Source organism: Aspergillus terreus, genomic scaffold (genome assembly GCF_000149615.1).
Source record: "Aspergillus terreus NIH2624 scaffold_5 genomic scaffold, whole genome shotgun sequence".
Lineage (NCBI taxonomy): Eukaryota > Fungi > Ascomycota > Eurotiomycetes > Eurotiales > Aspergillaceae > Aspergillus > Aspergillus terreus.
Window position 1 is genome coordinate 681,360 of NT_165928.1, and position 17,843 is coordinate 699,202.

Consider the following 17,843-nt stretch of genomic DNA (forward strand, 5'->3'; position numbering starts at 1 on the left):
CAATCAGACTATAACTGACAGAGTACTAGTATATTACTATCTGTCCAGATTTAGTGACTATCATATTTTGCCATAACACAGCCTTAATGGCCCATGCACGACAGTCTTTGGAAGACAACTGGCAAAGCCTGGCCGAGAAAGCCCTAACCAGCTTCGTTTGTGGGAGACCCAACAGCCCATGAACATGACAGAGCGTGGACTGGAGCACGGACTAAGCCAGCTCTGGATCTCATTACTGGTGGACACCTTTAATATAAATCTCATCTACTACCCATATCGCGGCTTGGCGATTCCGTGGCGAAGGGTAGTATGCAGATAGTGCTGACACCCCCGAACAACATCGCCATCCACCGAACTGGTTGAGTCTTGTTCATTGCTCTGCATGTCCAGCATTTTACAGCATATGCCACAAGAGCATGCGAAAATGAAACAACTGTTCCACAACAGCTGTTGGTGGGGTCGCGGATGCAGGACATCGCTAGCGAGGAGATGAGAAAACCGCAGTGGCGTTGAACGCAGCCACAAAACCGTTTCCACAAACAAGGAGCATCTACCCGGGCCGACGTTACAAATTATTGGATGCGATTGGAACCGTTGGCAGGGGGGATACAGTAGGGGAAGTCCGGCTGACGCCGAGTCCGTCCGGACAGTGCGTCTATATTGAATGTGACAGCCACGCGGGGACAGAGACCTTCCACCTAGGCTGCCCCTATATAACCGCGCGTGCTCACCCTTGTGGCTCTTCTCTACTTGTCAGTCCCTACATCCTACACCCAAGTCTGCAACACACACCATGAGTGAAGCATCAGAGCTCCCCGACTTCGTCCTCGACCCAAATGCCGTCCTCAAGGATACCGAGGCATCATGGCGTCACGGAGCCCCTCCCAGCTACGCCAAAACGAGAGAGTTCTATGAAAAGAGTGAGTGCACCGATGCGGAGCAGTCGGGACACCGCTGATACCGGCCCAGCCAAGACACAGTCGCACGAGGCCGGCAGTCTGCCCGATCTTGTCGAGAAGCTCGTGAAAAACTGGGAGATCGAAGCCTCTTTCAAGACGTCTCTGGCCGACTGGCGCACAATTGACCAAAAGACTTACACCTTCTCGCTCAACGGAGGGCCGCCGCAGACCGGCGATCATATGCTCAAGGTGGGCACGTACAACGCGCTGTTGACCGCGAGCTCATACTACGACCCGGCGCACAACGACTTTGAGACCAGCCACAAGGCCTTCAAGCGGATGATGCCGACCTTTGCGTGGGAGGTGTTGGAAGTGTATAGTGGGCCGCCGGTGGTGGTGTTCAAATGGCGGCACTGGGGCGAGATGGCCAAGGATTATGTCGGATACAATGAGTAGGTCGTGTCTCCGATTACAGGGAGCTTGGACTAATTTGATAAACCTAGTCGAGGAGAGAAAACGACAATCAAGGCTCACGGGGGCCTCATTGATATCCAGGGCATTGTGATTGCCAGGGTGAACGCGGCTTTGCAGTTGGAAAAAATCGACGTCTGGTATGACCCAATGGAGATGTTCCGCCAAATTGCCCGGGAAGAGAAAGGCCAGAATTTGTCTGGTCTGAGTGCGGACGCTGCAGGTTGTCCGTTCAGTAAGAGCGAGGCTTCTTGAAATTATTGTCGTGGTGATGATTCATGCATAGTCACCCATTTCTTATCGTATAAATGGAACGCACCCCCTGGAAGTAAGCATGAGAGCACAGAACATACCCCACTGATCCCTCCTTCCCAAGGGATATTTTACTCGTGGTGGCAATGCTAAGCCATAATATCAAACAGTCAGCACTAATGCATGTCGATTCGCCGTCAGGGTGGGTTTAATTAATCTAGTGCGCTATAGCGGCTCCAAGACAACGCCGTCTCATGGAGTAATTAGCATACAGACACCTCACCAATAGAGCGCCCCGGATATCAACGTAGGTGCAATCCACTTGTGATTACTCGATCAGACTTTTTTTTAGGTCGTCGGTTACTAGAACTTTGGCGACATGTGTTCTCCAGAACTTGCGAGTTAGCGTACTTTGGATATTCCAACATCCAACATGTCTCAGATATCCCGTAACATAGCACCCCGTGGCCTGTCTGCGAACCGAATATGCAATCCTTGCGAGGCAGCATGGTTCCCATCTTCTCAAGTGTGTTCTGAGTGATCTTGCTCACAGCTCCAGTTCCGTGCCGACAACATAGAATGACGGTGCGATAGGTGGAACATATTAGGTGAATATAGTAAACCTGACCTCGGGTGTAAACCTGACTAGAACTAGTTCTGACTGACCTTCTTGGTGCAATCCTTCACACGGCAGATAACTTCTCCGGGGTGGATAAGGAGCTCGTTTTTGTCCTAGAACTAGTTAGCATAAGTTGGACCAGCAATAACTAGTTCAGATAGAACTAGTTGTGTGGAAGAGATGTGATGAGTATTCCACTCGAGAATAGTGATGCAGTAATGCGTGGGCATTGTACTAGTCACAGCCTTTTTGCAAGTAATGAACCTCCGCCAGATGGTCATCACTGCATAATCCCGACAGATGTTTGCCATGACATCAAAGCAATCGAATGTATTCTTGTACAACAGAGACTGAAAGCCTAAGTGATGTTCATGTTCTGGATAATTCCATAAATCCACCTTCATCATCGCGGTTCTGAAGGCAGCATTCTTTGTCCCGTCTCCCACTTAAATCGGTCTCTATCTTCTTCTTCTCCTTTCCGCCCCTGCGTCCCTTCCATATTTTCCCATAAAATCTGTTTATACCTTCTTATCTATGTTTATTTGTGATCATGCTACGTTTTGTAGGACAGCGACCTCATCCTTGGTAATATATACAACTTGATATGTCCGTCGCTTGGACACTCCCAGCTTCCAAGTCGCCCCAGTCCCCAAGCCAACCTACTATGTTGTCGACACCGAAGCACGAAATACGACCAAGACTATCGAGAACGGCTTGGTAAGTAGATATCATCCTGCCGCACAGGCCGACGCCCAATATATTAAACTATTGGCTAACAGTTCGGCAAGAACGCAAGCACGCGATGTCTCTGGCATCCGCGACGCTGCCTCCAGCCTCAGTCGGCGATAAGGTGGAAGTTTCGCGCATGGGCCAAAACGCGGAATGGGTCAATATCGGAAGCGAGATCCCGCCGCTGGCTGTCAGTACGATCGAGCCCGCCCATACCCCCGAAAGTCGGGTCTTTCACCGAGAGGCGTTTATGCGGATCATTTCGTTGGCTGGGCTGGGGCCTAAGAGGGGGGCAGGCCAGGACAGTGAGCCACGGCGGACCTCCAGACAGCGGGATGGTCCCCCTTAACGACCGATCTGAGGCGCAGCCTCGCCCAGCTCGCCTTCTACCCGCGCTTGGAGGTACTCTATCGACGCCTAGGAAATAAACGGCTGAAGGCGGATGCAGCCTTGGAGAGCGCACAAGCTATTGACTAAAATGGCCAGTACGATCCCAAAGAGCTCTTGGGTACTCACATGTCTACCACGTAAGTGCAGCACTATTCCGTGACGGGTGCCAGGTACCCTTCAAAGATCAACCGTGGATCCGTGTAGGATTTACCATCGAGCCCCCGACACCTTTCAATAACGAGAGAACCTGCATAACATGGCTGAAAACGTGGGAAGTTCGTCAAATCAGGCGCAAAACGCATCAAACGAAAGAGGAGCTTTCTCGTTCCTTGAAAACCGCCCGTTTGGACAGGACCATGACGAAAGCGCTATCATGAAGAGCCAGGCGTCTAGTTTGAGGAAGAACTCACCTGATAGTCTGATGGGGACCTGACGGTTCAATCAGCTCGCGAAATTCCAAGCCCAAGAGAACAAGACCGATTTTAACCAAAGCCGGGATCTTAGCTCCAGTCGAAAACAGATCCCCCTCCCGCCCTCAACCTACAACACTTTAACCGCGTAATCTGTAATAAGGGGCACCATTTTAAAACAATTTCGACTCACTTCCACCAGACCGTCGGAGGTTGCAGATGGCGTCGGATCGTTTTTAGTGTCGCGCGACCAATTTTATGTTTCCACCCACCTGACTCATTTCATTACCTTACCACCATTTCTACCACCTCTAACTACCCGCGTGGTCCCCTTTCCAACTGCTTTATAGCTATTTCTCCCCTTTCTCTACTCCTCTCTGACATCCGGAACACGATGTCGTCCCATACAGCAAACGTAAGTGGCTTTATAGCGATTTCTGAGTGCATTATCTCATTATTTGGGTCAGAAATGGTACCAATGGTACCTGAGAAAAGTTGGAGGTAGATAAAGAGAAAAGAAAAGGAATACAGGTATTATTTATATCTCGCGCGACCCGAAATCTGCTTGGCATCACGTGCCAAGGGGGTATAGGTCACTTGACCTTAAAAACCAGCTGCCGTGATCTGTGTACACCTCATTAATGAGAGCCAGCAGGCCGGACAAGTTCTCCAACTGCCGCTCGGCTTCCAAGAGTACCTCGACGCCCTTGGAGGACTTTATGTCCCTTATCTGGGGGTTTCAAAATACCTTACGACCCCTTGAAATGCCTAGAGTCGTCGTAGAAGACACCGAGAAGCTGACCGACATTGCTCTCCCAGGATGGAAAACAGATATACATAACGTTTGCTGGTCGCTTCTGAATCCCGATACTTGCCATACAGGGTCCAACACGCTTTAGAAAGAACCTTTGCGTTATCCCTATTCGATGGAGTGTCAACAATGATCGAGATATAATATCATCAAACTTGGACCACTAGAGAAAATGCTATCGTGCTCCTTATCGTACTTTGAGCACTGCCAACGTAAATTCGCTACTCATTCCACCCATCGCAAAAAGTGTTAACGAGTGTTATTCCTAAACTACATAAATAAGGATAATACAAAAGCCAAATCCGACCCCATCCTAACTGCTATTTTAAGACAACGGCAGGTCTCGCACAGCTAAAGTGCTCATAAATCAATAAAGATGGAGCTCCAGTATCGTCTGGGCTGCTGGATCAAGAACCCCAAGCAGGCACATTGAGTGCCATACCCATTATAATCCCGCTGATCAAACCCGCAACCGGCAAGGTCAAGACCCATCCCAGCAGAATCTTCAGCAGCTGTTTCCAGTTGATACTGCGCAGGTCGTAGTTGACCAACGCCACACCGAGAACCGCACCGGTGATGCACTGCGTGGTCGACACCGGAAGACCGAGACGGGAGGCAAGCAACACCGTGATCGCCGCGGCCAGCTCCATGCTGTAGCCGCGGGTGGGCGAGTGCTTGGTGATGCGGTTACCGAGGCTGCGCATGATATGATAGCCGAAAGTCCAGAAGCCTAAGCGAATGATCAGTATTGTGTACTGTACCTATGTTGAGGGGTGGGGGGACATACCAAAACCCAGGCCCAAACCGCCAACGGCCTTGATCCACGTCGGCGTATCGGTCTTTGCCATCGACTGTCCAGATTTCCAGGTCATGTACTCGGTGGTGAAGGGACCGATGGCGTTGGACACGTCGTTGGCGCCATGCGCAATGGACATGATCTGGACGATGTTAGATTCGGTGGTTCATAGTGAGTAACAGGAAGGGGAGTATATACCATGGCTGAGCACACCTGAGCGGTAGTCCACAGGTGCTCCACCTTGTTATCAAAGACGGGGGCGTGCTGGTGCACCTTTTCCAGGCCCTTGGACTGGTGGTGGATAACGTCGCGGGTCATACCGTAGAGGAACACCATTTTCAGAGTGGCATAGATCCGCTTGGGATGGGCCCACGCGAGGCTATCCACCGCGGCCAAGTCCTTTTGATGCTCGCTGGCAGCGGTAGCATCGGCGGTCTTCGTGGGGTCCGCCATCGTCGCCTGTTGCTCCATTTGCTTCGGCTCGTCGTGAACTCCGGCAATACTACCATCCGAGTCATCAAGCTTCATGTCCGACTCGTAGTAGTTCGGGACCACATCATTATCGGGATCTCCCGGAAAGTAAAGGGAGTAGTTGTCCTTCCAGAGGAGAGGACCCATGGGGATGTGCCAGATCCGAAGACGACGGTCCTCTTTGATCAGTCTGGGGACGATGGTTAGCGTGCCATACTGGGGCATGAGAGGCGAGCAACACATACTTGCGGTAGTAGTACGGGACAAAGAAGACAGCACTGACAACCCACACGCCGGCAAAGACACCGATGATAATGCCACAGGCCTTTCCGGCACCCATGTCCTCCAAGGATGGGATCCCATTCGACCCTTCAACGACGATGAAGAGGGCGAGGATACCGGCGGTGATGGCGTAGTAGAAAGGAATGACACGCAGGGCCCATTTGAGAGGGTCAGGCCGGCTGTGGACGAGAAGGCGAATGGAAAGGAAGATGATGGCACCGAAACCGGCCGAGATAGCAGGGGCGATACCCCAAGAGGCCGCAATCTGAGAGACACTGTTGCTGGTCCATTCCCACTTGACGTGCAGCTGGGCGCCGTAGGCTACTCCAATGAGGGCACCGATGATAGATTGGGTAGTGGAGACGGGAAATCCGAGCGAGGTACAGACGGTAAGCCAGATGGCGGATCCTGTCCGAGATGGGTCAGTGTTTCCTATCCTCCAGACAAGGAAGCGAAAGACGTCGTACCAACTTCTGCGACTACCATGGCCATGATCAACACGCCGGGAGAGTCTTCGAACCGATCGAGCGAGAAAACGCCCTCGCGAATGGTGGAGGTGACCTTCTGTCCCAGGGCAATGGCACCGACAAACTCGGTGATGGTAGCCAGGATGCCCGCTTGGACCAGGGTGAGAGAACGCGAGCTCACGGAGGTGGCGTACGAGTTGGCTACATCCTATGGGGTTGAGTCCGTCAGCTGGGGGAGGTCAATGGAGGAGAGGACAAGGGAAGGTGTCTTACGTTGGCACCGAGAGCCCAGACTGATATGCAGAAGAAAATGGTACCGACGGCGAAGAGCCAGTCGAGATCGTGCATTTCACCCATGATCAGTTGATGGTGCAGCAGAGATTCCCAAGGACTAGAAGATGAGAGATTGCAACTCAGCAGTCCGTTGCGAGGGACTGAGCGGCTTTATGGGCCGCTTGCAAGCCGGTCTGCCTCAGTAGACAGCCTCGACACCGTCTCATTGTGTCTATATCTGTAGCCAATGACAGGCCGATAGAACACCATCTGTCGAGGATTCCCAATAGAAGGCAACGGTGTAGTCGAGAAGAATGCTTCGAGAACCGGGCACGCGTGCTGGGTCTGTGCGCAACCGGGTCGTTTAATTTCCCACTGCGCTGTCATTTGTTTGAAGCTGAGGGAAGCATATCGTGATGTTCAGAGAGAATGCCCCGGAGGCTAGTACAGCGGGCCAATAGGACGGCGGCAGCGGCGAACATGATCGATCGAGGGATTTTGTAAGGGCCCAGCGATTCTTGGCGCCAAGGCACAAGCAGTCTTAGCGTTGCTTGTTAACCGGCACAAAGCTTGCTTCTCCCAGAGTCGGTGGGTCCTGATGGAGGAAGAAGTGTACGCAGTAAAAAAGTTAGCAGGTAGATGGTTAGTTAGGTGGTAGGCATTTCATTTCCCATGCTTTGCAGAGTAAGATAGCCGACGACAGGGTGGAGCCCAAAGGGTTGTCTGGTCGATTTAAGCTGTCGCCCCACTTGCTAAGGTACACTAAGGCATGTACTCCGAACAGTGGCCATCGTTATCCGACAAGCCACAACCTTCTTCAATCGCTAGACGCTAAAGCAAGCTTAGACTAAGAAACCCAGAGTAAAGGGAGAATTTTCTCTACAGAAGATCGAAGATCGATGGGAGCTGGTTGCACTCAAAACTTTCTCTTACTCCCCCGTCCGTGTGATTGACCGACGAGTCTAGAGGGTTCTCCAACGTGAACATTTGTCAGGCCCTACTTTGAGATGTATTCTGCCTGCGCCCTTGTTTTGGTAGGTAAGGACTAAAGCACGAGGTATTGCATGTGTGATGCTTTGGATGCTGACCCAAACAGCCGGCGGTTATTCATCTACCTGATCGACGAAACGATCGTAGACCTATAGGCAGTGCGAATCGCTATCCTCCTTGTCAATGACTGTCTCTGTGGCTGCTTCGTCAAACAGTTAGAACCGTCTTTTTGCTCCTCGTTCTTAATCACGAAATAGATCAGGTACTTCCAACCACGTAGTGAGAAAGCGAGGAAAGACGCCAGTTTTGGGGGATTGAAGTGGGAGGTGGACAGAAAGCACATTGAGCCAAAACAATTCGCACAAGCACATGTACGATAGTCTGTTTCTCCCGGAGGCAACGACGTGCAGATTCTACAATCCAATCGTCTTGGTACGTCTAATGTCCTCTATATCAGGCCCCCTGATGCACTGCCGATATGGGCATATACAAAAGTTCAAATTAATAGTACAAATAGTTCGTGCCTACCTACTGGTAGTACCTAGGAGCTAGGTCCATTAAGACAGCTTTCCTTATTTACCATGGGTGGAGTGTATACCACAAACAGTGACTAGATTCTCATTAGTGGGGACCGCGGCAGGTTTGTTGTGGGTAGCTATGTCCTGATATTTTGGTTCTGAGGTACGTAGAGTCTTCAAGATGTTGGCTGGGGGAATGTAGAGTAGGCCTACGTTATTTTCATTTCACACCCCCGACATCCGATCGCATGCTCACCACCCAATATGCTCTACATCGCAGAAAAGTACTGGGACTTGGCCCCTGTTATCCAATTCGGCCAGGAATGGCATAGTGAGTGTCTGTATGAATGGTACACACGCGAGGATAACGACCCCCTTAATCCACATCTGCTCCATATCCATTCACACCACCGCGCTGGTCATAGAGGCTCTATGCTACCCGCAGAGCTTGTGCTCTGATCACCACCATGAGAGCCCGTGCCTTCCAGGTCCGGGTCTCTGAGGGTTTGAAAGAAGACTTTTTGCGAGCATCCCGAGCGATACCTTAGACCCCCATGAGCTGGCGTTTGAAGGAGAAAAAAATGTTTCCAGTGTTGCATTTCCCGTTTGTGGAACCCCGGCATGGGAGGGTTTTCTACGCACATATGGAAGGGAAGACTTTGAGGATCTATCAATCGAGACTGGATAGTTTTGAGCATCTGGCAACTGCGCCTGTGGGGTTGTTTGCGAGGTGGATTTTGAGTGAACCTCTGGAGACTTGCTAACCGTATGTCAATTTTGATACCGCTTGAAAATCAGACAGCTAGTTCCATCAACACCTGCTCCACATTCTACAGCCCCGCATAAGCTGCTCGATTATATCCCCACGAAGAGCTGTCTGGATGATCTCCAGGCACCACCTGGGGCTGGTGTGGGCCGCTTTATGCTGCGGCGGAGTGCTCCACATCATCACCATCATATACATCCACCTCAAGAGGGGCCTCTCAATGTGGATGGATTGCTGGCTTCAATTAATATCGTGTCTTTTCAAGAAACTCTAATTATCTCTAATTGCTATGCGAATCGTGAAACACACGTTGAAAGAACACTACGCCGTCGGACGAATCCAACATGTCTGCTCCCCCGATCAAGGAGAGAACGCCCATCAAGGACCTTCAAAAGGTCTTCCACTACACCGATACCATGAGTCGCAAGCCGACTCGCGATAACGATCCGTACGAGTATCTCGCGGGCTTTGGGAATCGCTTCCAATCCGAGGTCATTCCTGGAACCTTACCAGCCGGCCAGAACAACCCCCAGGAACCCCGTTTTGGATTGTATGCCGAGGGGATCACATATTCGGCCTTTACGGCACCCCGACACGCCAATTTCAGCACATATATGTATCGCGTTCGACCAGCTGCAGCACATAGTACGTCCTTTCTAATAATTTCCAACAATGCCGGGCTAACATCAACTAGATGGATACAAGGCCAACATTCCCCACAAAGCCGACATAGAAAACTGCTTCCTTTCTCTGAATCCCAAAGTCGCCACTCTCGCCGAGCAGGGCGAATGGGCACCGTTCCCTCTCCCCGAAGAAAACGAGAAGATCGATTTCGTGGATGGACTACACACGCTCGGAGGAAGTGGAGATCCGAATCTGCGCGAGGGCATCGCGCTATACGTCTTTATGATCAACGCCGACATGGACCACCGCGCCTTCTGCAATACCGACGGTGACTTCCTCATCGTCGCGCAGCTGGGTAACCTAGACATCCAGACCGAGATGGGCAAGCTTTTCCTCCAACCGGGAGAGATCTGCGTGATCCCTCGTGGGGTTCGCTTTGCTGTGCGTCTTGGGCCAGGTCACGACGTCGCCCGTGGGTATATCACTGAGGTTTGGGGGTCGAGATGGGAGCTCCCTGATCTTGGACCGCTGGGAGGCCATGGTCTGGCGAACCCCCGCGACTTTCTCCATCCGGTTGCGTATATTGATGAGGTTCTGCATGAGGATTGGTCGATTGTCAACAAGGCGAATGGACTGTATAATGCCATTGAGCAAGACCATAGCCCATTTGATCTTGTCGCATGGCATGGGAATGTTGTGCCGTATAAGGTGCGCTCTTGCATCAGACTATAGAGGATAATCCCGCTAATCCAGTTGCAGTACGACTTGACCAAGTTCGCCTCGCAAAACGCAACATCCATCGACCACACTGACCCCTCGGTCAACTGTGTGCTGACAGCCAAATCGCGAGACCCCGATACTCCACTGGCGGATTTCCTCTGGTTCGGGCCCCGGTGGGACGTCGCATCCAACACCTTCCGCTTGCCATATTTCCATCGCAATTCGGCCACCGAGTTTCTGGCTTGTCTCTATGGCAGCGGTCTGGGCCGTTCTGACGAGTTTTTGCCTGGTGGAGGATCGGTGGAGATCAGCCATACGCCGCATGGGAACTTTAGCCAGGATTATGTGTATGAGATGCGGAACCAGGTGAATGAGCCGCGGAGGATCCTGGAGAGTAAGTTTGCCTCTCGGCTGCGGTGTACGGTTGCTGACATACGCTAGACCAAATGACTATCATGGTGGAGAGCAGTCGGTCGTTTCTGTTTACGGAGTATGCTCGGGGTGGATGCGGGACGTTCAAGGATCAGGGCACCGATCCGAAGGTTTGGGATGCTCTTCCGGTATGTCACTCCCTTGTATAATGAAGGACAGGACTGAGAATGAATAGGACAAATTCTCCTCGTATCCTAATATCCAGGAGATCCTCCGTCAAGTCAAGTCGGACAAGGAGGCACGGAAACGGCGGATGGAGATCTACTATGACGATGCGAGATTGGCAGAGCTGGTGCGACATTAGTGCTCAGAGAAATCGTGTACCTATACATATCCCATTTTATGCTTTAATCCAAAGTTATGGCAGTTCTATGGAATCACGTTACATTGACGACCATTCCTGCAGTATGATAAAAAAGGTTGTACCTCTGTTGATGCTGAAGCGTCTGGTGAATACACTGGCCTGCTTTACAGGACCTGCCTGACAAAAGATTATGTGAAGCATAGATATTGCTCCATTTAAGCAGTGAAGATATGCAGAACCACGGGTCGTGAATTGAATCCACCCTGCCAGGTATAAATCTCTCTCCAATCCCTCCTACTTCTTCTCTTCCTTTCTCCCAGCCTCGCATGACTCTATGTGAAAGTCATCTCATGCACATCTTCCTCTCGGTTTTATTCTTCAGTCAGCTGTCTTCATTGATTGGGACTCATCATCTGGTTTCTTACCTCACATGAAGGTAAGTGGTATCATGACATAACTAAGGTATTGGCTCACACCCTGCCAACCTAGATATTCTCACAGATCCCCCAACATTCAAAGCCAACCTCAAGCATGGCCATTGCATCGTCAGACCTAGCCCTAATTGGGAATTAACCCTCCATTTCCATACACAAGCTTCAAGGCGTTGGAACAACCTGTTTCCAGCACATCAGAAAGTCTCGTCCATGGGAGCCAACAGTAATACCTCGCTCTGAAGAATGTAACGAAGAGGATGATTGCGAACACCGAACGCCACTGAAAAAACTCCACTGTTCACGGCTCACCTACTTCCAGGACATTGAGACCCTCATCATCAAAGTCCCCACCCGCTGGTCTGAGATAGCCCACTTTAGTTTCGGCCGATATCTCTGCATCAAAGTCGATGATATGCGGGTGTCATCCACGGAGTTCCAAGGGGTTGGGGGGCACTAAACACACAGAAGGCAACTCCAGTAAAGAGTGCGACTCTTCTTGGACGAACAACAACATCAGACCCGCTGGTTTCCCGTACTTGGCTGTTTAAGCTGGTCTGTCCGAGTCTGGCGCCCGGCTGCGTGCGGCTGCGGCGTGGTTGTTTGCGCACTCGGAAAGTGCGGTGAACATTGTTATTCTGATCGAGGTAGATCAAGCAGCGGGGAAAAAAAAAAACCGTTGTCGACAAGTATACCGGAAGACAGGCGGCTGCTGCAGTTGGGGAAGTGTGGCAACCGGAGAAGGTCAGGACAGTTTTTATCGACATGGCGGTTGGCCCTGGCACGGTGGTGGTGACGTTCCCTTCGAATGCCACAGGGCCTTCATTGACCCTGGAGTTTGAGAAGGTTTTTAGTCGTGTTCCAACTGGTCCCGTGGAGCATGATATCGAGTTGGAAGCTCCATTACTTCTACAATAGGCGGAAAACATCTTTCGGTAGTTCAGGAAAGATGCGGAACCAAAATGACCAGTACGCTACCAAGCTAGAGCCCGATAATATCTATCCAATCGTTCCATGACACTGAAACCTATAATAAGATATGCACAGTAGTGTTCTTAGTATGCTGTTCGAGATGCCCCTCCCATAGTGTTAATCCTTCCACCGGAACGATGGATGCTTCCAATCGAGATCAGCTATGTTCTCAGATTGAATCCCCCGCTCGATGGCACCAACGCGCTGGCTTGAACCCGGACGACGACAATGGCCTTTTCTTCTTCGGAGAGCCATCGCGCCGTCTCCGGTCGATCCGTAAGCGTAAAGCATCCTATCACAGTTTGTAAGCTTTGTCTCTTAAGCCTGCCAATAGGTAATGTTCCATGGTAATAGCGATAGCGTCTATTTAACAAACTTGTCCATCGGATCCCTTTCGAGCTCTGGCTTGAACATAGAGCTGACATAGGATTGTCTTGTCGTTGTCAGTATTCTGTATCTGGACAGACTTAATAGAGAAGGATATCCTCCCCTTTTCTCTAATCCTATAGTCGCTCTCTTTAGTAAGTACACGATTAGGGTTGGTGGATCGGCAGATGGCGGCCCCGTCAACTACCGGGCTTCCCCCCATCTGGGGCAGCGCTAGACCCAAAGCAGCCACAACCCCAGCTTTGGGGCGTCGATCGGTTCTGACCGAGATTACATATTAAGAAAGTTCCATATGAGATGTTCTGGTGGTGGTAAGTGTCGTTCAAGAGCGAGATAGGAGTAAAAGTGTTCGACATAATGCAGTGTTTCATAGAGCAGATAATGAGAAGTTACTTCATAACTATATGGATGAAGTACTGTAGAAGTACATGTGGGGAAGCAGGGCTGTATTATACGCGTTTCCATACCGTCATGCTTCCTCCCCGACCCACGGAATGGCGAGCGACTAGCCGTATTGGTGCGTACCACAGCACCGCGGGCACCAGTCAGGTACCTCTGGGAACGTGCTCGACTCGTGCTTCAACCTGCTCGAACTCTACGACAAACTCTCCTCCCCTCTCCTCCCTCCCTTTCTTTCCCTTTCCCTTTACTCGGTCTCTACTCTCACGAACATCTTCCCTCCCTCTCCCAGCGCAACGGTGTCATGCCCGGTGCCGCCGGTTCTCTCGTCTCGACTTTTCCCCGCGCCGCGCCGCGACTTTCATCATGGTCGTAAGAAAGTGTACCATCTGTGACCGTCGATTCAAAAAGACCGAACATTTCAAGCGTCACGAACGATCGCGTCAGTATCCTCCATCTTAAGAAGACATTTCGATTCATTTTCCTCTGACAATCGCTAGACACCAAGGAAAAGCCGTACGAATGCAATGTCTGCCATAAGCGGTTCTCCCGGAGGTATGTCGGCCCTCATATTTCACTCGGAGTTTCTCCGCAAACCATACTATCTTTTGTCGCAACAGCACACCGTTAAACCGGTCACTAACGTCTCTCAGTGATGTCCTGAGCCGTCATGCCAAAGGCCATAATGCCCCCGGGACCACCGCAGCCAACGGGGCCAAAAATACCAGACAACCTTCTGCGCCCTCCGATCAATCGTCGCATCATCGTTCCTCGACAATTCCTATAGATGGCCAGGGCCTTATTCCCGGCCTTAGCGCGGATACTCCGGCTGTGTCCAATCTACCAGTGACGCCTCACGGGTTGAATCTGTCGTCTGCTCCGAACCTTCCGCCGTCATCCTTGGACTTTCTCGCCGACATCTCGACCCATCAAGCCCGCACCGAGCCCGAGGTCAATTCGTTAATGGTCGATGGCCAGCAGGCGTATTTTGGCTGGAACGATGTTGCCGCTGCCGACCAATCGCCGTACCGCACGATATTTGATCCGACCCCGAACGATATGCTTCAGCTTTGGCTCGAGCCGCGGACCGATGGAGGCTCAAATCATGGATCCTTGGATATGGGTCAGGATGCCAACTTTGGTCTCGTTGGAGAAACCGCAGCGCTTTCGCCCGAAAGACAGAATCGTCCCTCGGTAGGCAGCAGTGCGGAGTCTAGCAACTATATCCCCAATGAGAGATTCGCCAAAGTCCAGCGCTATTGGCTGGCCCCCTCAAACAACACCGGGCGACTCATGAATAGCCTCTGGCGGGATGTGGCTGGTACAGACTTGGACAACGTCTTTGCAATCCATCCGGCTCATTCCTTCAACAACACCCCCAGTCTGGTTGAAGGGCTGAGACATGGTCTCGATGAGGAATGCAGACATCGACTATATGCGGTGTTTGGTCATACGCACCTGCAAAACACACAATTCCGGTCTCCAGCAAACGGCTCCCTTTCGCATCATTCATCTGGGAGTGTTTACGGCGCTCACCCCAGCTTTCCTCCTGCAGAGATCTTCGACATGGCGCTTGACCTTTACTTCCGCAACTTCCACCCGCTCGTCCCATTCATCCACCTGCCTACTTTCTCCGCTAAGAATATACGTCCTCCTTTGCTCCATTGCATGTGCTTAATTGGAATGGTCATACTTGGGACCAAAGGGACTACCAATTTTGTTTCCCGCAGCTTTTCGGTGAGTCTGGAAGTTCAACAAGAGATTCATTGACTTATATGCCATTAGTCCGTTCTCGAGAGGATTACGACCGACCTGAACAAGTGTGCTGTTGGGGCAGAAAACGCCATCAACACAACGTCCACATTTGCAGCTGCGTTTCTCTTTCTAAACCTGGCTGCCATGACTGGGGTAGGAACACATATGAATGAAAGTATCAACACATGCTGATAAAGACCAGGAAAAGGAGCATCTCGAAAAATCCCAGATGCTTTACGTCAACCTCATAGCGGTATGTGCGCGCCTATCTTACAGGCGACCACGCTAACAGTTGCAGACTGCGCAAAGACATGGCATGTTTGCAGCCACCGAAGGTCAAATCCTCGACATGAGCCTGTTTGAGGCCGTCCCCGATATCGAAACGCGGTGGAAAGCGTGGAGCAAGGTGGAATCGGTCAAACGGTAAGTTGCATTGTGCATTGCACAAGACGTTTGCTGACCAACTAGACTCATCACCGGCCTCCTATTATTGGACTCGTGGTATTCCTCGTTCTTGTCTGTTAGTCCGATTATCGTACCAGACTCGATCCAAATCATCCTCCCGTGTCATGAAAGCCTTTTCCAGGCAAACTCTTCCATGCGATGGATGCAGCTGATACACGGCGGAAAGCGGATTCTGATGCCCACGGTGATTGCGCCATCGGAAAATGTCAATATACCGGTGGTAGATCACCCTGTGGATGATTTCTGCATGCATGGGATATTGTCAATGGTGCAACTTCGACTGTCAGAGGCTTACTATCGACTTTTATCGAACCGAGCGAGCTACCCCTTTGCCCCGTGCCATACATACGCCATGGATGGCCGGGCGAGGTGTCTTCCGGACCTCCAATTGCAGATCGCCAGCAAGTATGGCGAGGTTCTAACCCGTCTGAACCCGAACGCTGCAGTCATGTGGCATAACATGTGCATGGCCCTCACCGCAGACATTCAAATCTTTGATCTCGCCGCAGGACGGTCCGGCCCAGGTCCTGCACGAAGAGCATTGGACGACATAGCCGCATGGGCGCAGACTCCCGCAGCTCGACGGGCGTGTCTACATGCAGCGCACATCTACAAGGCCATGACGAACCGCAAAGCCTCGGACCATACTATGTTTCATTCGGTCTTTTCGCTTTTCTCGGCTGCACTTGTGCTGGGCTTGTACGTGTTCATGGTCCCGAACCCTTCTGAGTTGCAGGCCGGTGGCACATCAATAGAGCTTCTCGATGACATCGATTGGGACAAGGTCGGCACCGAAGGATTCACGAGCTTTATGGAGCCCCGCGGGAGTCAGTCCTTCTCGCCGTCTGATGATCCCGCCGTGAACTTCATCAGAAACGGAGGCACGGTGTATTTGCGCGGAGTCCCTTTCCAAGGCGGGTACCAGTCCGCGCGACGGATCCTGCTGGATTATGCTGGCCTGCTGAAGGACGCTGGGAAATGGAGTGTGCGCAAGTTCTCCTACGTGCTCCACATTATGAGTGATGTGCTTTTGGATGTGGAATGATGTCCGCTCCCGGAGAGCGAGTGCCCAGCTGGCTGGGTCGGCTTCATCCAACGAGCTATTGCGAAATGGTGAGGTGCATTCATGTATATAAGTATTGTATGATAGCGGGTCTACGACTGTACAGTTGACATAGACGAGGTATGAACCATGATAAATTGTATACATCCACAGCATCTCCATTATAGGTCATCAATCATTACAATAACACACTATTCCCAACTTCTCCCCTCAAAACGTCCACTCCCGCTCTCTCACCCTCCTCCACAGCGTATCCAACTCCTCCTCCGAAGCCACAACCCCCATCATACTCCCCCCACCCTCCTTCTCACCGAGATACGACTCTCCATCAGGCTGCCCCGCCAGCACAACCTTCAACACCCGCCCATAGTCATGCCCATACCAAAGCGGCGTGCGGTCCGCATCCGCAACAGCCCGCACACAGCAATCCTCCGTCTCGCTCTCCTCGACGTCCGAGTCCGGGTTCGCATCGCGGTACTTGTCGATGCAGAGCGCGTTGCACGGCGCGTTCGGCATGTGCAGCACGTCCTGCAGCACGAGCGTGTTCGTGCGATCGTCGTCGGGCCCGCGGCGCACGCGCAGCTCGACCGTCCCCACGCCGAGCACCCGTCGCCCGGCGATTTTGCTGGGCGCGCGCCGGTAGCTGCGGAACATCGACCGGTTTTTGGCGTAGTGGCAGTTGCCGTGGACGATGAGCCAGTCCCAGCAGCGTTTGGAGGTGTCTCGTTTGGATTTGCGTTTGCGTTTGGAGGTGGTTTGGGAGGGAGGTCGGGGGTTTGTGTAGGGTGCGTAGTGTGTGTCTGTCATTGTTTATGAACGTAGCAGTATAGGTTGATATATTATGGAGGAATGTATGATCAGATATGTGTTGGAGACTGTACGTCGTCTGGGTATGTCTTATAGCGACTGTGGCGAGTCCCAACTCACGGTATGTCCGATGAATCTCGTTAACTTTTCAGCCCACGGATTCTTGATAGTGGTTAAACGAATAAAACCATGGACCTCAGCGGGTTAAGCTCGAAGCAATCGTTCTAGAAATGCCATGTGTCTCATGGTTGCTGTGCCTTTTCCGTGTCGATCTAACCAGTGAGTTGCGCAGCTCAGAGTCTTGACGTCAGTGATGGCAAATGGACCCTTCGATGTTCTT

The 17,843-nt window shown here is 51.6% G+C and overlaps 4 protein-coding genes across 4 annotated transcripts; 3 read left to right on the forward strand and 1 right to left on the reverse strand.

Annotated features, from left to right (window-relative positions):
- Positions 1-793: 793 nt before the first annotated feature.
- ATEG_03801 (uncharacterized protein) lies at positions 794-1,625 on the forward strand (the record flags this gene model as incomplete). Its single annotated transcript, XM_001212979.1, has 3 exons — positions 794-920; positions 970-1,351; positions 1,403-1,625. 3 exons carry the CDS (start codon positions 794-796, stop codon positions 1,623-1,625), a joined length of 732 nt encoding a protein of 243 aa, XP_001212979.1.
- Positions 1,626-4,988: 3,363 nt separating this feature from the next.
- On the reverse strand, positions 4,989-6,954 carry ATEG_03802 (inorganic phosphate transporter; the record flags this gene model as incomplete). Its single annotated transcript, XM_001212980.1, has 6 exons — positions 4,989-5,311; positions 5,369-5,519; positions 5,591-6,038; positions 6,094-6,538; positions 6,598-6,805; positions 6,871-6,954. The coding sequence occupies 6 exons, from the start codon at positions 6,952-6,954 to the stop codon at positions 4,989-4,991; spliced, it is 1,659 nt and encodes a 552-aa protein (XP_001212980.1).
- Positions 6,955-9,488: 2,534 nt separating this feature from the next.
- ATEG_03803 (uncharacterized protein) lies at positions 9,489-11,224 on the forward strand (the record flags this gene model as incomplete). The annotated part of the gene is made up of 5 exons (XM_001212981.1): positions 9,489-9,789; positions 9,839-10,476; positions 10,522-10,882; positions 10,930-11,048; positions 11,096-11,224. 5 exons carry the CDS (start codon positions 9,489-9,491, stop codon positions 11,222-11,224), a joined length of 1,548 nt encoding a protein of 515 aa, XP_001212981.1.
- Positions 11,225-13,779: 2,555 nt separating this feature from the next.
- On the forward strand, positions 13,780-16,678 carry ATEG_03804 (uncharacterized protein; the record flags this gene model as incomplete). The annotated part of the gene is made up of 6 exons (XM_001212982.1): positions 13,780-13,855; positions 13,914-13,968; positions 14,067-15,150; positions 15,371-15,421; positions 15,467-15,591; positions 15,637-16,678. The coding sequence occupies 6 exons, from the start codon at positions 13,780-13,782 to the stop codon at positions 16,676-16,678; spliced, it is 2,433 nt and encodes an 810-aa protein (XP_001212982.1).
- Positions 16,679-17,843: the final 1,165 nt, after the last annotated feature.